The 26,020-nt window shown below is 37.6% G+C and overlaps 1 protein-coding gene across 7 annotated transcripts in view; it reads left to right on the top strand.

Moving 5' to 3' along the window:
• PSEN2 (presenilin 2) overlaps positions 1–24,930 on the top strand; it is a 49,809-nt gene extending 24,879 nt beyond the window's left edge. The window contains exons 1-11 of one of the 7 annotated variants that reach the window (XM_032215282.1): positions 3,142–3,292; positions 7,317–7,500; positions 9,394–9,623; positions 11,413–11,554; positions 12,804–12,871; positions 14,140–14,360; positions 15,885–15,983; positions 17,969–18,046; positions 18,593–18,721; positions 20,739–20,857; positions 22,137–24,930. In XM_032215282.1, coding sequence (XP_032071173.1) covers positions 7,357–7,500; positions 9,394–9,623; positions 11,413–11,554; positions 12,804–12,871; positions 14,140–14,360; positions 15,885–15,983; positions 17,969–18,046; positions 18,593–18,721; positions 20,739–20,857; positions 22,137–22,292 — 1,386 coding nt within the window. In that variant the 5' untranslated portion in view covers positions 3,142–3,292; positions 7,317–7,356 and the 3' untranslated portion in view covers positions 22,293–24,930. Of the gene's footprint in view, positions 1–3,141; positions 3,361–3,403; positions 3,478–7,316; positions 7,501–9,393; positions 9,624–11,412; positions 11,555–12,803; positions 12,872–14,139; positions 14,361–15,884; positions 15,984–17,968; positions 18,047–18,586; positions 18,722–20,738; positions 20,858–22,136 lie in introns of those variants that run through there. The other 6 variants (XM_032215281.1, XM_032215277.1, XM_032215283.1 and 3 more) reach the window with 6 other exon arrangements.
• Positions 24,931–26,020: the final 1,090 nt, after the last annotated feature.

The following is a 26,020-nucleotide window of genomic DNA, read 5'->3' as shown; positions in this document are numbered from 1 at the left end:
GACCTTCAGATTCAAAGGCAACAGGCATGTCTGCAATTCTTTAAAGCTTTGAATTTTCTTAGCTTGTACAGCTATTACTCAAATGGTATAGAATATTTTTTCCTAACCATTAATCAGAAAGGTTTTCTTTTTCTTAAAAAGCCACAATAGATTACCACTTTTAAATGTGTCACTTCATATAGAAAAGATTATCTACTATAATAGAAAAGCTAGCAGATAAGGAAGTAATATGCCAACTTTTTTGCTAGAAATATTATAGAAAAATGTGCATTCCATTCATTCATGCCAATAATCTACATTTTCCCTGAACTCGGAACTGCTTCAACGAAGTTTGACATCCAACAGCTTAATGAAATGTAATATACTAGTGTATTATTCAGTGTTCCCATATGCCAGATATAATCTCTTCCAAAATACTTCATTGCAAGTTCCTTTTATTCTTTTTCCCAACAATTGCTCTGTGTTCCATGGCCAATGAATACACTTTGTCCTTAGTGTGATGGGACTTTGGGGGAGGGGAATAGTATATATTTTAAAAGTTCTTTTCAAAAAGCACTATAATAAACCAATTATACTTAATATAAACCACCAATACAAGCATTCATGTCAAATAACATTGAAATCTAGCACACAGTTTAATCAAATCACCAGCTAATTGAACACAAGGAAAAATTACTGAGAATAAATTGCTCTTATAGCCTGTATAAAAGTCTATAGAAAGCTTCTTGACACCACTAAGAATGATTTTAATGAGTAGGCAGATTAATATAATCATAGAGCAAGGTTTTCACATCAACCTTAATTAAGTTGCAAATCAATAACTGTTTTGCTTAGCCACAATTTCTTGAACAATTCTTAGTTCAACTCACAATCTTAAATAATAGAGTAAGCCATAAATCATAGTTTACAGATCATAGTAACTGATACAGCAGACTAAGCTAAAACCAAATTATTATTTTTTAAACTTAGTCCAATCTGTGATGCCCATCTAAGCTAGCAGAACTTTACAGAATGGTGATGAAGTTCAGAAGCAAGCCACTTGGAATCTGAGTAGCTATTTATTTCCCACTTTTAGTACTTTTATAAATAACTCAAGATGGTGAACATACCTAATACTCCTTCCTTGTCCTATTTTCTGCACAATAATAAACCTTGAAGCAGGTTGGTCTGAGAGATGGTAACTGGCCCATCTGGCTTTCATGCCTAAAGTGGGATTAGAACTGAGTCTCTGGGTTTCTGGCTCTCTAATAAAAAGAGGAAAGCATATAAACAGAAACTACAGGTATTCCTCAACTTGTGATGATAACTGAGTCAAAAATTTTCTTGCTAAGCTGAGTTGTTGAGTTTTGCCCATTTTATGAACTTTCTTGCCCTAGTTGTTAAGTGAATCACTTGCAGTTGTTAAATTAGTTACATGGCTGTTAAGAGCATCTGGCTTCCCCACTGATTTTGTTTGTCAGAAAGTTGCAAAAGGTGATCACATCAGTGGTGGGATTCAAAACTTTTACTACCAGTTGTGGGTGTGGCTTGGTAAGCGTGGCTTGATGGGCATGGCAGGGGAAGGATACGGTAAAATCTCCATTTCCACCTGATCAGCTGGGACTCGGGAGGCAAAGAATAGATAGGAGTGTGGCCAGTCAGAGATGATATTTATCGGTTCTCCAAACTACTCAAAATTTCCACTACTGGTTCTCCAGAACTGTTCAGAACCTTCTGAATACCACCTCTGGATCACATGAACCCAGGAGACTGCAACTATAATAAATACATGCCAGTTGCCAAACGTCCAAATTTTGATCATGTAACCTTGGGAATGCTGCAACGGTCATAATTGATCTTTTTAGTGCAATTGTAACTTCATATGGCCACTAAATGAATGGTTGTAATTCAAGGACTACCTGTATGTATGCATAGAAGCTATGCATATTTTAAAAAAGTAAACATATAACAAAGGCAAAATACACTCCTGTACTTGCCACTAGATCCTCATTCCTTCATTAACATTATCTGCTTTGCCAATGAAGATCTTAAATGAAATATTCTGGATTCACTTCAACAGTCTATACTCCCAAGGTACTCAGCAATACAAATCAGAATCACTAGAAACAGTAATTAAGTTTCCTCTAGGGTCAGATGCTTAACATGTGATAGTAAATAGCATGCAAAGCTTGTAAACATTTAAATAGCTCTTAGAGATAGAAAAAGTTCTAAACTGCCATACTGTTTTTTTTCTGAAAAAAAACAAAAACAAAAATCGCACAGCTAAAAACATTACATTTTGGGGGCAGATAAGGAACTTAAATTAAAAATCTATTTTATCATTAATGGTTAAAAACTTTTGCTGTAACTGAGTATATTTAGTATGAAAAAGAGTAGGAATAAATGTTTGCTAACTTTCTTCAACAACTTGTAATTATTTTCAGGATTTATGATTTGGATAAAACATAATAAATAATATTGATATATTTTGCCTGAAATTACAGTCACACAAGTTGGGTAACTATAACTTTTTGGTCTTAATAAAGAAAAATATCACTTTCAAATAAAATAACATCATAAGAAATTATATACTGATAATTTCCTTACTTTCCTTTCAGTATTCAGCTCAGCCATACAATATTACATATTTTAGTTACTAGATATTTGTACACTGCAATAGTCATATTTACAGGAACCCTACTGTCAGATATGAGTTTCTCTAAGCAAATGTTTGATATATGCTGACTCTGTAAACCGCTTAGAGGGCTGTAAAAGCACTATGAAGCGGTATATAAGTCTAAGTGCTATTGCTATATTCATACACTGACATACACAATCTCAAAATTACACACATAATAAAAAGCTACTATTTAAGAAGAGCAAGAACATGCAATTCTTCCAGTTTTTTTAAGTACTGCAGCAATAACAAAAAGGAATCTCTTCCATCGCAGCTCGTACAGCAAAGCCCTCGAGCCACTAATCCTCCAGGCTTGATTTAACCCCGGTCTCCCTTTTTGCTTCTGCTTGACAGCGCTCATTCTCCATTGGCAAATTGCTCTGCCGGCCGTTCTCCTTCATTGGATGAGGAATTGCTTGAAGGAGGCGTTTTCGTGAGTGACAGCCGGCTGGAGCAATAATACGCTGCGCTCATCAAAACTCACCCTTCCGAAATAGGTCGTGCTGCAACTAATGAAGGGCGTCAAGTTGTCTCCGTTTCCGTAGGGAGGAGTTGGTAAACAACGAGCCCCGATAATCAGGGCTTTGCATCCCTACGGAATCGCTCCCAGGCAGCGAGCAGCGTTGAAGCAGGCAGGTGAGAGATCCTTAGGAGCGGCTGTCGACGCGCGCTCCGTTAAAAAAGCAGTCCGGCCTCTTTCGTAGGTATCTACTTCCTGGGCCGGCTTCTGGGAGACCTTCGTTTGGGACGCTTTGCATTTCGGCATCTTGCCTGATTCGGTGCAAAGTTGCCGCCTCTCGGGCGCATGCGGTGCAATCTCGGTAGAAAAGGATCTTCATTCGGAAAGATAGGGGGAGCTTTCAGTGTGAAAATGAGCATCCTTAATGGGGGGGGGGGGCTTCCTTAGGAAATGGATAAGATTAAGGCTGCAAGCCCTCGGAAGGGACAGTAGTTGGAAGTCTCGGACTAGAAGCAATTCTCACCTTTATGGGGAAACTTCGTAAAAGAACAATTAACCAGCTTGCCTTCAGAAGTTGTGGGTGCGACATCACTGGGGGATTTTTAAGAAGAGACTGGACAGTCACTTGTCTGAAATGGTATAGGCAGGGTCTCCTACGTGAGCAGGGGGTTGGACTAGAAGACCTCTCAAAGTCCCTTCCAGCTCTATTCTGAATTGAATTGAATGGACTGCTTTCAAAGTAAATACGTGGGGAATATGCAGTAAAACCTCATTCTCTTCCTCCGCCTCCAGTGAATAACTGCCCAATTAGCAGTTATAAAAGATCAGTTAGAACTTCTTCAGCCTATTTCCATTGTTGTATGCCTGAAGAAGCAGAAATCGGCCAGGGAAAATACCTAGATGTGATTTTGGGGGGGGGGGGAATTGTGGGTTTTCATTCTGGGAAATGTGAAAAAAAAACCCAGCTTAATTGCTGTTGTCCTGTAATTGTCCTACAGAATTTTCAGCAATGTTTTCTGTACATGCTTTCCCAAGATAGATTTTAGAACATTCTGTTACACATACAATATATGTTCACATATTCCTCCCCAGAGGTGCCATCCCTGTAAAGAGTTTGCATTATGGGAAACAATTATCAAATGCAATTAGTTTTGAAACCAGTTTGGTTGGAGAATAAAGGCTCTGGGGCATATCATTTGGTATTCTTTGTAATTGTGTGATTGGTGACTGTGGAATTCTGGGAGCTGAAGTTCATATATCTTAAAATTGCTAAGTTTGGGGAAAAAAACATTGCTTTTGCTGGTATGGGCAGGCCTCCTCTTTTCCAGGGCCATTCTGGTTTGTGTAGTATGAATGTCTGGGTCCTTCAAACCTCTACCCCTTTCACCTAGTAGATCCCTGAGCGGATTCCAAACTTACAGAACTGACTTTGGAAAAGGAATTACACCACTTAACAAATGACAAGCCCTGGAAATCAGGAAGACTCTGACATTATGGAATCGTTTTCCTGTGGTTGGTTGACTGAGCTATTGTAAAACATAGGTGTAGTGTTCTTTCAGGAGAGTACTAAACCCATGTTTAAAACAGCCTGATGATAGGCCCCAGGGTGTGCACACCATGCAGTCTCATCCCCCTGTCTAGTCAAACATAACAGCTTATAGGTCCAAAAGAGGAAGCCGTGGCAGAGGAGAACTCAACTTTTTACTCACTACATAAACAATAAAGACTGAAGTAACACATCTGCTTTTGTATTTTGCCTACTCTTCCAGTCTGGGAATCAATTGTCTGGACCTTCTCAAAGCTTTAAGGAAGTTTTGAAGATACCTAAACAGGTCCATTCATGATTACGGAGAATGATAGGTAGATATTTTCCTGCCATTTGGTGACATTTGTTGAGGGGAGAGGAAAGCAAAATCGGGATCCACCATTTCCTTAATATGCCCTGCACACAATAAGTAAGGGTATCATCATTAGGTGGGACGTTTCCTTTAGCAGGATACATATTGACAGTGGAAACAGCAAGCTTTATGCTGGTTTTCTAATGACAGAAGGGTTGGTGAAAGATTATTTAACAGAATCATGGGAAGGAACCTTTTCAGGCTACAGGCCAATGTAATAGTGTTCCTCAACTTTTGGTGCTTAGTAGCAGCATTTGGAATTTTGACACATGTTTTGGATATAATAACAAAAGACTATTGGAATGAGCCTGAATGCACAAAATGGCTGCCAAATATCAATTAAAATGTTACCTGCTATCTTCTCTACCTACTTTTCTAAAGGATGTTTCTTACAGTTATGCTATTTCTGAATTGCTGGATAAATTTTCAAATAGCATTGGGAAACAACATTTCTATAATCTTAAAAAAGGTGTGAGGTCATATTGTGACTCAAGGCATTTTGGATCGTAATACTGAAATTTGTCATAGATTAGCTCCTCATTTTAACCAGATTCATTTCTTGGGAAAGTACAAAATTAAGTGGGACGAGGAATCTGGCAGGCACATTGACTGCAAACTACACAGGTACTTTAATTGTATGCACTAAATGTGGCGTAAGCTTTGTTGAAAGTAATAATATTTACTTTCAAATATTCATCCTTGGGTGTTGATATTAGGCTTTATCTTTCCACTTAAAATAAACATGAATTAAATATAAGATTTGCAGTCCTAACATTTATTAGTTTTGCTTTGTGTTTTTTATTTTTAAGCTTTCTTTCAAGCTTGACATTGTTCTTGGCTCAGAAAAGCCTCCCTGTATATTGGAATTTAAAGCCAATGGAAAATACCTCTACAGAGAAAGGATGTGGTTTATCTTTGCAAGCAGAGAAGTTCTATTGTGTTTTTAAATAGATACATAGTTCTGCTCAGGTCTGTTTACTCTAAATGCTTTTTTTAAAATTTCATGTAATATTTTATTCTTATCAGACCAGTGTATTTTCAGTAATAATTTGGCTTCTGGCAATGCCCACTAATACTTTTTTTCTAACTGATTTAAGCCAAGGATGAATATAACTCAGACTTTACTGTTGTGTTACTTTTATTAGACTTTCAAGGGTTGCTAACCAGAACCAGGTGAAAAAGCAAGAATGTTGGTGGAACTAGGTATCTGCTGTATCTTATGAACAATTCTTCAATTCAAACCTGGAGCTAGGCTATATTTTCTTTTCCCCTCAATAAAAAAAGTATTGTTTTCCATTTTTATTCTTTCTTTAAATGTACATCTTCCAGAGTGTCTTGGAATCAGGCAATATCTAAACAAAATAATAATTGTTGGTTGCATATTCAACCAGATATTTAGACTGGATTTTGCATCTTTCTCTACCTATTGAATTCTTCTCGAAGACCTGGGATAGGCAGATGTTGCTTGGTGGTGTATGGCTGGAAGGGACCTTGGAGGTTGTCTAGTCCAGTTTTCTTGCTCAAGGCAGGAGTCCTCATATCAGTTTGGATAAATGATTGTAGAAACTTTTCTTGAAACCTCCAGCAATGGAACACACAACTCTGGGAAACACATTGTTCCACTGCATAATAGTTCTTGCTGTCAGGAAATTCCTCTGTATGTCCAGATTGGATCTCCCACTGACAAGCTTCCACCCATTGTTTCTTGTCCTACCCTCAAATACTATAGAATAGACAATAAGTCAAAGCTCTCTTCCCTGTGGCAGCCTTTCAAGTATTAGAAGACTGCTATCATGTCTCATCTAAGTCTTCTCTTCATGAAGCTAAACATATCTAATTCCTTCAGCTGTTCTTCATGGGTTTTAGCTTTCAGACATCTTTGTTTCTCTTCTCTGTTATCTTTGTAGGACATCAGCATCTGTTTTTGTATTGTGACCAGAACTGGTATTCCAAATATAGCCTCACCGGTCTGGTATAGAGTGGTAACTATACTTCTCTTGATCTTGATATAAACCTCTGTTGATGCAGCCCAAGACTGAATTGGTTACTGATTCATCTTTAAGCAGTGATCCACCAGCACACCTTGAATGCTCTCATAGGCACTATTGTAGAGTCTATCATGTACCACAGCATAAAAAAAAAAACTTTAAATAAAGGTGAAATATTTTTAATAGTTCTGGAGTACTGGTTATTTCAGAAAAAAAATAGTTTTCAAAGCTATCTTGTTACAGGCTCTTTAATTTTGTAATTATTCTAGGCAGTTTGTTTTGCTTTTACTCTTCTACATTACTTATTTCTGCAGTGTCTGGAGTGTGATTAAGATTCTCCATGAAGAAGGAAGTATGATCGCCTTCATGAACAATTCTGACAGTGAAGAGGAACCTTGCAATGAAAGGACATCATTGATGTCAGCTGAAAGCCCCCTTCTGCCTTCTTATCATGATGGAGCACAAGCATCAGAAGCTACAGAAACACTTTCCCACAGGGTAAGAATCTTTGGAAAAGCATATGTAGCTTTGCTTAGAATTGGCAGGTATTGTAGAAGGCATTTAGTCACCTTTAGACTACACTAGGGATATCAAACTCAAGGCTCATGGGCCGGATCCAGCCCTTGGGGTGCTTAGATTTGGCCCGGATGGCCGCCCCTGAAATAGCAAAGGATTGGCCTGCAGTGCCTCTAGTGCAGGAGGCTGTTGCAGCGGAAAACAGCTCGCGAGGGCCGCAGGTGGCCGCAGGTGGCCTCCCAAGCTGTGTTGTCACTGGCAGATAGTTGCAGGAGGCATCACAGCTGAAAATGGAGCTCGGGAGTCTGTTCTGTCGAGCTGGCCACACCCAGGCTTTGAATGTGTTAGTCAAACATAACCCTGATGTCGCTGTCAGTGAAATCGAGTTTGACACCCCTAGATTAGACTGTCTGCAAAAGTTTTTGCTCAATAACCTTTAGGATGAAAAGAGTCTAAAATCATTAATACATACAATATGAGATATTAGTATTCATTGTAGTTAATGAATGAAAATTAGTTTAATTGCATTTAAATGAAATCGGGTTTTATCTGAGCCCTGAAAAAAGTCCCTAATTACATCACTTCCTATGCAATGCAGTACCCATTACAATGTCCTTGACTGATGGCTATTCAACCTTTACTTAAATAGGTCAAGGAAAAGGAAACTCGCTATATCCCAAGGCAGTTCTAATGCTGAACCGTAGTATCAGGAAACGTCTAAATTTAGTTAGAATCAGATTTGTCTTCCACGTGCTAACAAAAAATAAATCTGCTCCTTTGTCTGAGTAGCATCCAATTATAATATATAATGGTGATGCTGTTCTGTGTGTGAGGTCATTTTCTGTGAGTCCTTCTTTTACATCTTTCAAAGGACTAGACTGGCAGTTTCAGATGTTCAAGTACATTAGGGTAGTTTTCCCACTCTTCCCCCATCACAGATATATTGGACTATGTACTAACCAAGTAGGACTATTAATCATTCTGGCTGGAGGTATGGAGTTGACATCCAAAGCATTGGGCTGGCTGTGTTAAAGTATTTGAGCCTGAGCCACCTTCTCACACCAGGAAATCACATTAATTTTTAAAGTCAGCTAGTGGCTGATAAATTCAAGACCCTCCCTCCTACCATAACATCACATGGCAAGACTGCACAAGTGAAGATGTGCTCTCACAGAAGAAATATATCTGTGTGCCATCAATTGTGTTTTCTCTCTTTTTCCTTTCATTTAATTGTGTCTGATTTTTTTTGAGGCTGCCTGGATTTTTCTTGTAAATTTTCCTTCAATTTTCTTCTCAAGGTTTTTCAGAAGTGATTTGCCATTGTCTCCTTCCTTGGCTGACAGAAAGTAGCTGGCCCAAGGCCACCAAGCTGGCTTTGTGCCTAAGGCAGGACTAGAACTCATGGTTAAGAGACCATGAGTTCTAGTCCTGTCTTAGATTAACTGGCTATAGACTCTATAGATTCTATATAGTAACTATTTTACAATTCATGAGAGAAGTTTTAGCCGTGAATAAGGACGATCATGTAATTGTGAGGATCCATATTGTATTTTCAGAATTTGATTGTGGGACAAAAGATGGGGAAAGAAGGTAGTATTGAACTGGATTATTTTGTGCATCCTTCTGTCATATTATTTCAGCTGAGGAATTATTGTTGCTGGGCATGTTCCTTAACCTCTGAAAACAGCAACTTCCTGAATAATTTTATTTTATTCCTCAGTTTCCTACAATATTTCCATCTTCTCGATTTTTAGATGTCTGAAACGACTCTTTTGGCAAGAGGTTTTGAAGGCATTAAGCAGTCTAGAAAGAACTTTGTTGGGAAAGTAGATCTGCACAGCAGTTGCTAACTCTTTCTGTTTATTGTTATTGCAGAATAGACGTCCTGGCAGCACTAGCAGCTCTAATAAAGCGGAGGGAAATGGGCCTGATCCAGAAAGAGCAGCAAAAGGACACATTGTGCTGGATAATGAGGAAGAAGAGTTGACCTTAAAATATGGAGCAAAGCATGTGATCATGCTGTTTGTGCCTGTAACACTCTGCATGGTTGTCGTTGTTGCAACCATTAAGTCAGTCCGTTTTTACACTGAGAAGAATGGGCAACTGTAAGTGATTCCTCACAGACTCTAAATGAATGCATTGTCCCAAAAGTGCTTTTTCAAGAGGTAACTGGACTTAGTTTTTCTTTGAAGACATTTCACTTCTCATCCAAGAAGCTTCTGCTTCTCAGAGCTGAAGAAGCTTCTTGGATGAGAGGCGAAATGTCTTCAAAGAAGCAAACCACTGTCAAAGAAAACAGTTGCCTCTTGAAAAAGTACTTTTGGTGTAAATGTGTTTTATTTTCCATTTCATTTTCGTACAGTCACATATATACTGTGCATAACCGGGGCCATATAACATTAAACAATAAACACAACCATTCCTCTTATCAGCAGTACCCCCCAAAATAAAAACCCAATGTACCTCTTCAACCCTCCATACACCCTTTCTTTCGCCCCCCTCCAACTTTCCATCTTCCCTCCATCATTCCCCTCTACCCTACTTCCCCTCCCCCTCCCTCCAGTCCTCTCTCCCACCCTCTCTACCCCTCTTTCTTCTATCTCTCTACTCCTCCCTTCGGTGTATTTCTACAATCTATTAATATATTCAGCTTGTCCTATTTTTACAGTGGAATTAACGAGCAACAGTATACAGGTGCAGACACGTTACCTTAAAATATACACATACTATGTATCCCCCCTCCCCCCTAACACCCCACCTCCCTTCCCCCCCCGACTTCCCAAAGCCCGTAAACGGTATAGATTTTAACAAACACAGTCTACAATATATTAAAACAAAGGAAATAAAAAAAAGAAGTTAATAACATCTCTGCATTGAACTCAGCTTCTTCCTGTTGCACTAGCTATGAACAGTTTAGATTATTCCTAATCTTAAGCATAGGCTATCTGTAATTTCTTAGTCCCATATTTGTTTTGTATATAGTCAATCCATTTTTTCCAGTCTCGTTTATATCTCTCATTTGAATGGTCTTTAAGATATGCCGATATTTTCGCCATCTCGGCTAGGTTTGTGACTTTCAATGTCCATTCTTGAGTTGTAGGCAAGTCTTCCTTCTTCCAGTATTGCGCCACCAACAGTCTTGCTGCCGTTATTAGGTGCAGAACCAAATTAGTCTCTACCGCTGTAAAGTCCGTACATATACCTAGTAAAAATAACTGGGGAGTAAACTTTATCCTTCTTTTAAAGATATTTTGCATAATCCACCACATTTTTATCCAAAATGTACTTTTGAGACAACTATGATCTGGATGACTGTTGAAAATCCTTGTACTTCAATGATATTTCCATAATCTGCGCATAACAAGTTGCTCAATTTTTTCCAACTTGGAATCATTCAGATGTTTTGGTGTTCAAATCCCTTTTGCCATCCTGGATAGAAATTAATGAGTGGAAATCCAGCATACCTTGATAGGGGGATGGTACTTTAGCTAAAGATACAGTAAATTCAAAAGCTACCTTGCCTGTTTTATAAATGTCTTGTTTCTATTGCCTCTGTGTTTGAGCTAAAGATTGGCATTTTGTAATACATACCGTGTTTCCCTGAAAGTAAGACAGGGTCTTATTTTCTTTTGACCCCCCCCCCCAAATAAGTACTTGGTCTTATCTTCAGAGAGGTCACCTCATGGCTGCTGCTGCATTGCAATATTTTCAGGGAGGGCTTATTTGTAGGGGAGGGCTTATTTTCATGCATGCGCTCAAACGCTCGATGTTTGAGGGAGGGCTTATTATCCAGGGAGGTCTTATTTTCAAGGAAATGGTATATTTTGGAGGGATTAGGTTTTGTCTTGGTAGTCAATGAGCTGCTTCTATTAAGATATTTTGCTTTTCTTTCAGGATTTATACCCCCTTCAGTGAAGATACCCCCTATGTGGGCCAACGTCTCCTGAGCTCTGTGTTGAATACCATCATTATGATCAGTGTTATTCTAGTGATGACAATCTTTTTGGTTCTGCTGTACAAATATCGTTGCTATAAGGCAAGGCTTTGAATATGTTAGTCAAGGGCCTCAAATTATAAAAGCCTTTTAATTAATTCTGTCAGATCAGCATTCATTAGGCATGATCCTCAATGATTCTTATGGTATACATTTGCAACGCCATTTTAGGCAATTCGACTGCATTTTTGCATGGATTGGAAACAGAAGAATTTTCATCATACCTTTTAAAAAACGTTGACTGCAGAAAAGTAATATTCTAAAGAATTTTGCAGGATTTAGAAAAACCCAGTGTTATTTTTCAATACTTTAAATTATTCAAACTCTTGGAAAAGAAATAAGATCTTTCTCTAGGGTTATCTTGACACATTAAACTTTGTAAGGGGTTCTTCTCCTCTATATGTTCTATATCAGGGGTGTCAAACTCAATTTCTTCAAGGGCCAGCATTGTAGTTATCCGTGGGCCGGCCAGGCGGGGCGGGGCGAGATAGGACAGATGCCTCCTGCCGGCCAAAACGGGGCACGGGGGAATATACAGGGTACCCTGCATCCCATTTTCGGCCTGGCGGCTCCTGCAGCACTCTGCTAGCCAAAACAGACATAGGGGGCTGTGCATGGCCTCCCCACACCCTGTTTTGGCTGCCAGAGACACCAATGGCCGGTCCTTTGCTTTTTCCAAGCCGGCCTCATGGGCCAGATTTAAACACCCCGTGGGTTGGATCCAGTCTGCGAGCCTTCACTTTGATACCCCTATTCTATATGATGTTTAAGAGTGGACACTAGAGGCAAAATAAGGTATCCTTCATTCCAAACAGGTTGAAAAATTGTATTCCTCAAACAGATTTGCATTGCTGATAATGCATCAGATCAAAGTGAATTCTTCTAGAGGGAAGTTTTTAACACAACAAAAACTTCTCTACCCTAGTGCCAGAATATGTTGAGATTATATTTCGCACCATTTATCATCAATACATAAGAGGCACAGTGGCCTAGTGGTTAAGATGATGGACTTGTCAACTGGAAGGTCAGCAGTTCAAGAGCCCAAGTACAATGTGACGGGGTGAGCTCCCATTCTTGTCCCAGTTCCTGCCAATCTAGCAGTTCAAAAGCAAGTAGATAAATAGGTACCACTTCAGTAGGAAGGTAACAGCTTTCTGTGCAACTCCATGTGCTGGGAAGGCTTCGTTTAGCTAGGAAGTGAATTGAGAGACCTACAGCAAAACCAGGTCAATGTAGTTATTTTGGAATGTGCAAGAAAGAGACCTAAATAGCATATTGTCATCTTTTGCAGTTCATTCATGGGTGGCTGATTCTCTCATCGCTGATGCTTTTGTTTCTCTTCACTTACATCTATCTTGGGTAAGTGAGAACTGTGAATCCTAAATCACTTAATATTCTTTTAAACAAGCATAGACACAGGCTAGTGTAGATCCAGTGAGGGATTGCTACATGATTTGCAAGGGTTTTTCCTTCAGATTTTGAAGAATAACAGGAAAACATATATGATCAGCAAAAAAAGATGAAACATGACACAAAAAGAGAATGGCATGAGCAGGGAAGAGGAAAAAAGTAAATTCTTAAAGATGAGTGTTAATTCCTAAATAATGAGCGTATTTATATGGTTAAAGAAGGGAATAGTCTGTTGGAGCTTTACTTTCATTCTCATATTTCTTATAGTCTGATAAAGCAGTCACTGCTTAGTAATTATGCCAGATCATTAAATGGTATTTGTATAATTGTGTGGCACCTAGGTTGACTGTGTTAGCAAAATTTCAGATAGTATTTGAAATATATTTATGATAAGACAAGACTAGATGGCTCTTGCTTCTATTTGTTAGTTTTTAAAATTAGGTTTAGTTAGTTGTTGGGCAATGTGTAATATCCCCTTCCTACTCTAGTTGATCCATATGTATTTTATATTCTGAATTAAAATATCAGCTTTCCCACACACTTCCAAGGGATTTGTATTGGAGATGATGGCTTATTGATTAAGTAGTTGTAGAACATCTCTAATGTGGTTGTTGTCTTCTCTTTGACATCACATAATAACTTACTGAAAAAAAATGCTGATCCCAAAGAGCTTTGATTAGATTAGTATCTGCTTGGCAAGATGGATACCAGTGGTGGGGTGCAGGCGGTACGCCCTGGTGCCTCCCAGGAGCACTGGGTACCGTTCCAGTACGGTGCTCCAGAGTGCCCACCCGCCCGCCCAAGCCCCCTATCTGTATTTGAGCTCTTCGGCACTTCCGCATACACGCATGGAGAGTATGGCACCGCCGCAATGCTCCGCAGAGCAGTTGAAACATCGCGGAGGTAAGGACACATGTGCGTGCGAGCATGTGGTGGACACCAGACCCCGTTGGACTGTACCAATTGCAACAGGATCTGGAACCCACCACTGATGGACACATACTGTAATATGACATGGGATCAGGTACTTTGATCCTATTTTGATCCCATGAGCCTTAGAAGGTCAGTTATACAGCACATGATTTTGGTCATACATTTGTAACTTCCCTGTTTTTCACTTCTCTATAGTGCAGGATCACCTTGTGCTGTTAGTTCACAGCTACTACATCATAGCAGTAAATTACGTTTTGTTTTTGTTTTGTTTTTTTGTCTGACAGCGAAGTACTCAAGACATACAATGTGGCTATGGATTACCCTACCCTGTTCTTTGTCATCTGGAACTTTGGAGCAGTTGGGATGATTTGCATCCACTGGAAGGGGCCTTTGAAACTTCAGCAAGCTTATCTCATTATGATCAGTGCCTTGATGGCTTTAGTTTTCATTAAATACTTGCCAGAGTGGTCAGCTTGGGTCATCCTGGGAGGCATCTCTGTTTATGGTAGGTCTACAACAGAAGGATTTGTAAGGTGATCATCCTCTGCAAACTGAGCGTGCCTTTTGTGAGGAGACTAAATCAAATTAATGCTGTGTCCTAGAAATCATAAATAAGGATAAATATTAAATCTGTGCATTTCATTTCAGAGAGATTATTTCAGCTTTGGAACCTGTATTCAGAAAGTTGCATTCAAATATGGCAATAAATCTTGATTTATTATAGTCTTCTCCAGGCTGGGTTTGGGTATTACTCTAATCTGCTTGCAAGCTCCACTCTGATAATAGCCACTAATGCTTTCCAAACCTGACAAGCCATAGTTTGTCAAAAATGAGAGTAGAAATATTCTAACTGTTCTATGTAGCCCTGTGCAGTCACAAGGATAGCAAACTGTGGTAACTGATTATAATCATTATCCATTATGACATTGGAATGTGGCTCAGAGTCAGATGCATTGAAACAACAATCACAGCAAAGCTTTGATAATTGTTTCCAAAATACATGTTAAGAGATTGTGGGCAATTTTAAGTACTATAGATGGTTGTCAACTTATTTCATTTAGTGACAGTTCAAAGTTACAGCTGCACTGAAAAAAGTGACATGGTAATTTTTCAGTTATAACCCTTTGTAAGCATCCCCATGATCATAGGATCAAAATTCAGGTACTTGACATCTGGTTCACACATGTCATCTGATCACTTTTTGCAACCTTTTGGCAAGCAAAGTCATGGGGAAGCCCGATTTACTTAGCAACCAGAATAGTAATTTATCAACTGCAGTGTTCACTGAACAACTGTGGCAAGAAAGGTTGTAAAATGGGGCAAAACTCATTTAACAAAAGTCTCAAGAACAGAAATTTTGAATTCAATTGTGGCTGTAAGTGGAGTACTGCCTGCATACAAAAATACTTTTCAAAACTAATCCTGTGCAGTCTAAGAATATGTTTCTACTTAAGTATTTCTCCAATTCTTAGTTTCATTCCAATTGTCCCATTTTGCTCTTTCAATTATTATATGGCTACATTTCTTCACAATATTTTAATTGCAAAGGAGGGGTAATTAGAGACTGAGAAGAATTTGCAGCTGGATATAAATGAAGTAAGAGATTGTTTGCCATCTTTCAGTGATATAAAATTAATTCATAATCCGCTACCTTGCTTTGCCGAATGGTAAGGTTGGACTGCATTTGTCAAGAAGAATTAGATTCTGTGTGCCATATAAAGTTTGGTGGTTTTATTTCCCTGCCATTGCTTATATTATATGAGTGTTTTATTCCCTGAATTCCTTTTTCTCTGGTTTGATGTCTGAAATTGCCTTTATCTCCTCTCTCATTTCAAAATGGAAGCTTTCCAAGATTCAGAATGTTTTCTTTTTATATTGTGCTCTATTTTACTGCTATTGTTATGATTTAGTAAAGCTATAAGTACCTTTTGAGAGAAGTGTGAAAGAACTCCCTGCCTGTATCAGCAGGAAAATTAGAAGTTCAGAATGCTATTTGGGATTAAATTGAGTTTTTTTTTTCTGTTCACAGACTTGATAGCAGTTTTATGTCCAAAGGGACCTCTCCGAATGTTGGTGGAAACAGCACAAGAGAGAAATGAGCCAATATTTCCTGCACTTATTTATTCCTGTAAGTAAAATACAGGCTTCTTTTGTATGACTGGCTTTTATAGAATTACCGTACCCCTGTTGTAGTATCTAGTGGTGCCTTGTTAATTGAAAATATTATCTCAGAGCGAAAATGAAGGAAAATTGAAATTCTATTTTGATTCTGTCCTGTGCAGAGATATTGTTGGATATTCCCAGATCATGGAAATAGATATAAAATTAAATTTCCTGATTATCTCAGCATTTTTTTTAAGAGGAAAATTTTTGGCATTGCAAGTTAGGTGTTTGCAAGTATGGGGCCTGATGCCCAGGTTCCAGATATCTTTTGATAAATTACAAATTTTCTCTAGTAAATTTTTAAATTTAGGCAGGAAACAGGAACCACTATTTTGGCTTGGGATCCTGCTACCACTAGAAATGGCAGTGGTATATTGAAAGATAGATATACTGTTACTCCCTGTTGAAAATAAACTTCTAATAAGCCCTGTTAATTGCAGCTTCTTTAGTTTTCCTAGTTTCCTAAATTGCCTACTACAGTGAGGCTATTGAAGAATCTTGTAAGGCCAGTGGGAAGAATTGTGTGGATAAAACCTAATTTGCTCTATGTTTAAAAAAGACAAAGGCAAATTCAGCATGGCTGAGACAGCCATTCTTTCATTTTGATATTACTGTACCCCAAGGCCACTGGGAATCAAATTAATTGGATACTGGAGTGATATCTGATTTGGCTGTCCAAAAGGGAGTAACCTGATTTTGCCTCCTGTGTCTGAAGGGTTTCCCCCAGGATTTTTAAAGTCCAAAATATTTGTCTCTGTGAATTTGTGTACTTCTCCCATCTTTGTGTTGCTTGCTTTTGCCTATAAAGCAAATTATGAAATAATTTAAATGAAATAACATAGACCTAATCTGCAAGTTAATAGTACCGTTACGCAGCTATGGAGATTCCCAATCATCGAGTTCATGGTTGTCCCAAATATGCTTTTTTTCAAAAGGCAACTGGACTTTCTTGGTTTTTTTTTTTCCCTTTGAAAATGTTTCGCTTCTCATCAAGAAACTTCTTTGGTTCTGAAGTAGTGATTTGAAAAAAAAACCTCAAAAAATCCAGTTGCCTTTTGAAAAAAAATTTTTGGGGGGAATACTGTTAAGCTGCCTTCCATTTAGAAAAAGGCTTTTTTTTAAGTGCACACATCTAGCTGTCTTCTGCAGACTTATGACACAATACTTTTGAAGTATATAGCAGAAAATATTTTATGTTCCATGATATGTGAAATTCTTCCAACTCAGACAATAATTTGTCATTAGTCATTCCCCAAGCATTTTTAAATAAACTTGATGTGTATATTCCAATTCTTAAAGAAAGTGTGCATTTAGCAAACTGAATTAAAACTGAGTGAAAATAAAAACCCTTTGTCTACCCAGTTCTGTGTTGTCTTCATGGACTGTCAACTATTTGAGCTTCAACAGTATTTCATCCTGTGGTTTTCCTTTGTTATTTGTATTTTGTATTTTGTGAAATCATAAAGCAACAAAGGGAGAATAAATAAATAAAATAAATAAAAATGTCAGTAGTGCAGGATTCATGAACTTTTGGATGATCAACCAATATGCCTAGAAAAAAACAAAGAAGTTTTATGTGTATATTGATGGAAGGCGTTTGTGTTTAAAGAAATGTCATAACTCACTGATAGATTGAACAAATAGTTTTTTGTGTAAAAAAATAAAAGATTTCCCTGTCCATTTGTGTCTGACATCTATGGAGTGGTACTCATCTCTGCTTCCTATCCAAGGGAACTAGTGTTATCTGAAGACTTTTTCATGGTCATGTGGGCAGCATAGCCGAGGCTGTGTACTGATAGGCAAATGCAAGTATCTGTAGCATTGACACATTTTCTTAATATATGACAATTGAGAAATGTAGGATGGGCTTTTGATTATACTGTACTTTGTAACTTTGAACAATCCATCAATCTTGTTTCATAAGTTGTAACTTGTTTGCTCTTTTTTCAGCTGCTATGATGTGGACAATAGGAATGGCAAAGCCAGACAATGCCCAAAGAAGATCTTCTCAGGAGATACGGGATCCAGGTAATTGATACCCTTGATATAACAAGGGCCGTTCTTTTCTTCTTAAATAGAATTTAAATGGAATCTGCAAGGCATTATATTCACTGGATTTCCTGCTTATTGCTAATTATAAAGGGAAGTTTCCATGAGACTTGTATGGGAGCTGCATTAGAAATCTCTCCATTGAAAGAGTTAATTCAATTACTGACTGAAGTATGGTTCTGAACCCTTTGACAATTTATGCACAGAAAAAAGTTTTTTTTTTAATTTGAGAGTAGGTTAGTGGTAAGATTCAGATCCAGCATGACCAATCATATGAAGTTATGAACCTTGTAAACACATTAGGAAAACTATACATTCTACACCCTAGCTCTGCGACAACAGAGAACAAATCAGTCATCTTCTCCATGACAACTGGGTTAAATCAGTATTATTGCAAAGTCTTCTTACAACAGAGGAAACTTTTATTCTAACAATTTTTTCCTTAAATTTTAGTGTAATACATTGATTTTCTTATTTGGCTTGTCTTTCTCTCATCGTTATGCCTCAAATTGGCTGAAGAAGCAGAGACCCATGACAATTCCTCATATGCTGAGCCTGAAGTTCCAGAAATGAGAAACTCAACTATTGATCAAACTGGCCAACAACTTGGCCAAATTGCCTGCAACGTTGAGGAAAGCCAAGAGGAGGAAGAAAGTAAGCTGTTGCGCTGTAAACAAATTAAAAATTCATTATTATTAATCCTTTAAAATAGGAGCAGCTGTCTTTAAAAGAAGTATTACAATGATTTGTAAAGCTAAGAGTCATTTTGCTGTGGGATAGTTGTTTTCTTCAGTTGAGCCTTTAATGAAGATTTCGGAGAAAGAGCAAGGATTTTGAGCATGAAAGTATTTCCATCCTTGTTTCTTTTACGACATATAACATCTTTGAAATATCCTAGAGAGGTCCTGGATTACAGCAAATCTGTTTGAGATTGGATCTGTGTATTCATTCATTTATATTGGCCCTGAATTTACTTTGTGGCTGTGGTTACAAAATGCAGAAACACTGGATTCTTCCTTACATTAAGGTAGAAATCAAATGTTGGCCATTTCATATGCTTTGGTGATCTTAAGTGAGGGCCACAAAGAAATGGTATTCTGCATGTAGGAAATAACTAAAATATTACTTTGTAACTTGGGTCATGTAATCCTTTTGGGATGAGGACTCATTTAAATCTTTAAGATCTGCTAGTGAGTATACTTGGCCACAATGGTGAGTATAGAGGTCACAAAACACCCATTTTTGAGGAGGCAAGTATTTTAGGCCCTGTACCAATCCAGAGAGACCCTTAAGACCAAAACAGATTGGTGCAAATGTATGTATTTATTTTATTTAAATGATTTATAGAGCCAGTCATCTCATAACAATGACTCTGGATAGCATGCAACATTAAAATAGAATAATGCACTATTTTAACAATATAACTATATAAACTCATGAGGTCCTGGTTACATATTCCCAGATAAAATCACATCACCAATAGATATTGCTACCAAGGGAAGAAATATTTGTAAATCAGGTTGAATTGGAGTCCATTTGGCACCCTTCGAGTTTGGTCATTTTCTTGCAAACGTTTCATTATCCAACTAGATAACATCATCAGTGATACAAGGGAGTGGGGTTTGCTCTATGTTACAAGTGGCTTGCCCTGTCAGTATTGGTGGAGTGTTCTTGGTGATTTCTTGATTAGTTTACTGTGTCTGAATGGTTTGTCTGAATGCTTCCTTGATTAGGGAATTGTTTACTACTTGATTGTTGGTCTAGTATTAATCTTGATGTTAGTCTTTGTTTATCTGGATGTTGATTGCTGACAAGGTATCTTTTTATTCTAAGTGAATGTATTTTATTCTTATGTACACTGAGAGCATATGCATCAAAGACAAATTCTTTGTGTGTCCAATCACACTTGGCCAATAAAGAATTCTATCTTCTATTCTATCTTGCATAGGTGTTTTGACCTTTTTGTTTCCTTCTAGCTTTTTGATTATCTTCTTGAATGTAGATGTTGTTTGTGCTTGTTGATGGATGATTTTTCTGAGTGCCAGACTTCCAGTAATTCCTTAATGTTTTGGACTTAGCTTGATCTAGATGATCACAGTTTCCCAACAGAGAGCCAACACCATTCATTTTAGCACTGATTATGTTACCTGGCTGGATATGAAATGTCTGCAAGAAAACAACTAAGCTCAGAGAGCACGGAGAACCCCCCAGATATTGTCCAACTTCCTGAACAAAATTCTGGAGGAACAGCCGTCTTCAGGGCCTTATGAAAGACTAAAACATTGGGGTCTTCAGAGTCTTGGTGATGATTTTCTACAAGCTGGGTGCAGCACAGAGAAAACATGTCTCCGGGGCCCAAGAAAATTGCATTATTTGAAGGGAACACAGAGCATGCCCTTTCTGCTAGACTTGGTGGGTGGGAAGAAACAATGGGGGGACAGGTGGTCCCACATATAGCCTGATCCTATGCCATGTAGATCTTTACTGGTGGTATCAGCACCTATAAAAATAAAAGAGGTCTTATTTTTAAAAGTCAGAAAATTTGGTATACAAAGGAAGTTTCTGAGAGCCCCGTGATGTTCATAAATGTCATGTTTGCTAAACCTAACTTAAATTATGTGTGTTGAAAGACAGATGCAGCTATCTGATGGATTATTTTTACTTCTAATAGGAGGAGTCAAGCTGGGTCTAGGAGACTTTATATTCTATAGCGTGCTTGTCGGCAAAGCAGCTGCCACTGCTAGTGGGGACTGGAATACAACATTGGCTTGTTTTGTAGCCATCCTCATAGTAAGTAAAAATAATACAGTGAGCAAGTACTATTGGACTTTTAGCTTCTTTCCCAGTCGTGCTTCCTTTTGAGTGTAAACCTGAGGATAGAATTATCTCAGAGTTGTGACCTGCTCTGGGATTATTTTTTTGTATGGGAGAAAAGACAGAAAATGATTTAAATACCTATTCCTCTGCTTGTCCTTTGGCATACTATAAAACAAGGTTAGCAGCATGGATTATCAGCATTGGGTCCTAGTCATTTGAACACTTGAGACTGGAGAGTGAATCCCAATACAGTTGGGATCACACTTGATTGGGAAGGTTTACTCAAATGATAATGAGTGGGCTTTTTAACAGGATCAGTTTGAATCTTTAGGGTGATATGGCATTCTGTTTAGCTTCTAATATTAAGATCTGAAAGTGATGATAACCCAAATATTATTTTCTTTTTTCACTATTTAATAAGTGTTTCAAAACCTTAGCAATTTTAAGATGTGTGGACCTATACTTCCCAAATTGGTTTAAAATGTTTAGTTAAATATTTGGTATTCAACCAGATATTAAAAATGTCCCAACGGAAACAGGAATTGAAGTTCAGGAATATATCATTTGTACTCTTAAGCAAAGCTAGAAAAATGTCAGCATCCATATTCTAACTCGAGTTAATAGGTTTACCTCTAGGCAGCTAAAGCATATTTAGGGGACTGAAATAGGATACAACATTAATAACACAGTGGGGCAAACCCTTATTTTTCTCACACCTAGTGAAGCAGTAAAAGGTAAGCTAATATGGTAGGGACCAGCCACCCTCCAACCTCCTGTTCTTTCTTCATCTTCTGGGAAGGTGGAAACTTTCCAAGACTGTCTTCTTGCTGACACATACCAGGGGAGATTTAGGTAAACAGCTTCAGGGTAACATGGACCCAATCCAAAAAATCCTGTAGCTAATAAACAGCACCTTGAATTGCGACCAGTGCAGCTGCTATAACAGGAGAAGGAATTAAACCCATTTTGTTTTGTTAAACCCATTTCTACAGATCAGCTACCCAGCAACTACAATTGTGCCAGCTATAGACTTTGATTCATCTTCATGGGGTAGCCAGCCACGTAGGCCAATTTTCAGGAATCCAGCAGAGTTATAATAGCAAAGGCATGAATCACTATCTTCAGATGAAATAATTTCTCATTCATTTCTTATTTCTGTATCACAGGATTTTAATATTTTTTATATTTATCTGTACAAAAATATTCCCCCTAGGTATAGTCCTGCTGATCATGTTCCTTTTCTTTCTCCTAGGGTCTGTGCTTAACTCTTCTATTGCTTGCAGTCTTTAAGAAGGCACTACCTGCTCTTCCCATTTCCATCACCTTTGGCCTGATCTTCTACTTCTCAACAGATTATCTCATGCAGCCTTTCATGGACACCCTTGCAGCTCATCAGTTATATATCTAAGAATAATGGTGATCCTGTTTAAGAGCTTCCACGGGCAGCAGGCCAATTTCAGTGGATAAAACTTTGTGAATTTTACTCTTAATTCCATACCTTTTTCATAGGAAACACGAAAAAAACAGTTTTGCTAGTTTCCCGTGGAACTTCACAGCTGATTCTTCAGACTATTAATGCTGCAGATATCAGGATCTAGGCAAGAATACCTACTTGCACGTATTCAGAGCTGAATTCACCCAGAATCATTTGGAGCATAGAATTATACTCATTCTATGCTCATTTGGAGCATAGAATTATTATTGATAACCTTCCTCTTCAGATTTTTCATATATTAATTTTTTACTTTATGTATAAGATAGATTGATTTCATTACCTTAAAGTAAAATGAGAATCTGTCTTGAGAGAATATTGGTACTGAGAAGTTTAAAGTCCACTTTATATAATTGCACAGTAATAATAATGCAGGGTATTTTTTTTAAACATTGAAAAAGCACTCTTTGAGAGAAATACATTCAAGTACAGGAACTGTCTGAAAGGAGAGCAGAGTATAGGGAGTTGTGGTTTCTACAACTACACCACTAAAAGTAGGCTGTTCAAAATATCTTATATATTAACAGCTAACCATGGGCTATCATGGAACTTTTGGCATTTTTGGTTTCTACAGTAAATCAGCAAGAAGCAAATTGCAAACAGCAGAACTGTTTTAGTGATCCTTTGCTTGTTCCACTGGGAGACTTGATGCTGACATCGATTAGCTGATGCTGACATCGATTAGCTTGCCTTCCAGGTACTCTAAATGAAGGTATCTGAATCTCTTGGCTATGTTCCTATGTCATTCATAGCCAGATTTCATGTAACACTGATTTGCTGAATAATTGGCTGGATTCATGTTATTAATTAAGTCACAAATCATGATTGATATTTCTAGTTCAGCAGCTTAGTCATATTGCATGTTAGCCCTGATTCTATTTTCTTTCAATATCCTTTCAATTAAAAACAAAACGAGAAGTAAATGATGCAAAGAACCACTCTGTATTTTTTATAGTGATGGGACACAATCTTGCCAGTTAGCCTTCTGTTAAAATAACTGCGTGTATCTACCATTACAACCATTTGTGGGAACGCCTGTAAACGTTCTCAAAGTTCTAAATGTATCACAGCTCACAAAGATTAATATGAACCTTAAAGGGTTCACATAATATACTATGCCAACATTCAAATAAATCACATTATGTGTATTATGTGTGAAACCATGTCACACTCTCAATCCCATCTGCCCATTCTGTAATCACAATAGTTTATTTGGCATTGCTCAAATAAACTCAAATGATCCCATAATGACCCCATAAATAATGGCAAGCAAGTTCTCTTTCCTTCTCTTCCTAGGCAGGGTAACATTAGTGTGACCAAGAAGCCATTCAATAAAGAGTTGAGACTTGATCAGTGGATAAGTTGGGACTGCTTTATTCTTTAATCATGAATCCTCTAGAGGCTTATCTTATTTGCTAGCAGTAAGAATTCTGGAAATATGGACAGTTTGTTTGCCCTGGTTTCTGCTCTTCAGAAAGTCTTAAGCGTAGAATAAGAGGCTTTTATGCATAAAGCATGATACACAAAGGTCTAGTTCACTATATTTCTTTTTTCCAAAACAGAACAAGAGCACACGTAAAGTCGGCTGAAGTATATATAGTGGTACATACAGTAGTACATGTAGATACTGTATATGCTATGTAACATCTTTTTAATTAAAAAAGATAATTTCCCTCCAGATCAATACTTTATTACCACCAGAAAAATAAAGGGGAAATGAATATTAGCTTGTTATACTTTTCAAAATTGAGTTCTTACTGAAAATAGTATTAGCTGCAAAAGTAATATTTCCATTTCAACTCCTTTCATTTCTCCCACAAAAATCTCTTAATATTTTGCTGCACCAGAACTATTATTCTGTCACACTTTTTATTAGACCAACTTGGCAAAGGAAGTTTGGCAAAGGAAGCCAGAAGAGCTTCGGTGATATTGAAAGTTATAAAAAGAGATTTGGTACATTAAAGTAGATTGCAGCTCATTTTCAGTGGTTTTTTTATGTAGATAGATAGCTACATGTGAACTGTAAGTGAGGATCAGTATACTGTCTCTATTAACTTATTGTGTGCTTATTTTTATTCCTTGCAATGCATGTTCCTGCATTTCTACCCTAGAGATTCCTTTCTGACAAGTCAGTGTATTTAGATATCTCTTTGCATAGACAAAGTACTTATTTTAGGGGAAGACAAGCATTTTGCCCACCTGCATCAGATTATTTCTTACCTTAGTAGTAACACATGGAGCTAATGCTGGGCAAACTGGAGCCTTAAAAGGAGACTCTTGACCAGCTAGACTTGCTTCAGGGAGATGTAGATATTTTATTGTTTTTGATAAAACAACTGCATAATTGTTTAATCTGTTCAACGGGGAAAAATGCTAAAGCTGTAAAGCTTAGAATTTCACTTTCCACTTTGGATCTTCTTAGTAAAAAAACTTAGCTTTGGCTTTCCACTGAGTTGTGTTGGGAAGAGAAGGTCACTTTAGAAATGTTTTTAGGAATATTAAATTTTTTAAATTTAAAACTGAATTATTTTGGAGCTATTACAGCTCATTGTAAAATTGAAATGCCACATTGGGCTTATTATAAAATTAGTCTAAATAAGAATCGTCAATTCAAGCTTCTTTCTAGGGCATCTATCGTAGGATTTGCTTATTGGTGCTTTATGTTTTGTTCTGGAAACCTGTGGGTTTTTTCTTCCTTTTCAGATGTTACTTTTGTAAAAAACATCCTTGATTTAATTGAGAAGGAATGAATTGACCTTGAATATATATTTCCTAAATATTTTACAAGTAATAAACAAGATTTGGGGCCAGTCCAAGGTAGAAGAACCCAGTAGTACACCCTATTATTTCATGTCTTAATTTATTTCACATATTGTGAAGAATTTCATTATCATTAGCAACACTGACCAGGGCTAACGGGAACTGTACCTAAGCCACATCTCTAGGGCACCAGTTGGTAAATGTGAAATGTGCTCCTTGAACTATATCTGACTTGCTATACACTTGGCCTACAGTGATTAGCATATACCATATTTAACTCTATAATCGTACATCAGCTTAGCCAGAATTATATGGTAAGGAAGAATTCATATCCAGCTAAATACAGATAGTCCTTGACTTATGACCACAATTGAACCCAAAATTTGTTGTTAAGTGAGACATTTATTAAATGAGTTTTGCCACATTTTACAACTCTTCTTGATACCATTCTTAAGTGAACCATTGCAGTTGTTAAGGGACACTAACTGTCATAAATGTGAGTCAGTTGCCAACGGTCTGAATTTTGATCAGATGATCATGGGAATGCTGTGATGGGTATGTGAAAAATGGGGATAAGTCACTTTTTTCAGTGTTGTAACTTTGAACGGTCACTAAATGAACGATTGTAAGTGGAGGACTACCAGTACTTCCGTCCATGGCCAGGGTAGAGAATCGAGATCTTTAAGATGTTGACATAATTTCAGCAGCCTAAACCAGAAGGATATTCCTTGTGTAGCAATATTTAGTTGTACAAGGTATGTTTCAAATCTAGTTCCAACAGGTCACATTCTCTTTGTTTTAAGTGTCCCATGCAGTCCCAAATAACAAACCAAATGAATATTGCAGTTAAAATACCTGCACGTTCTTGCCAATGCAAGCAGAAT

Source organism: Thamnophis elegans, chromosome 4 (assembly GCF_009769535.1).
Source record: "Thamnophis elegans isolate rThaEle1 chromosome 4, rThaEle1.pri, whole genome shotgun sequence".
Classification (NCBI taxonomy): domain Eukaryota; kingdom Metazoa; phylum Chordata; class Lepidosauria; order Squamata; family Colubridae; genus Thamnophis; species Thamnophis elegans.
This window is presented reverse-complemented; position numbering and strand designations above follow the sequence as displayed.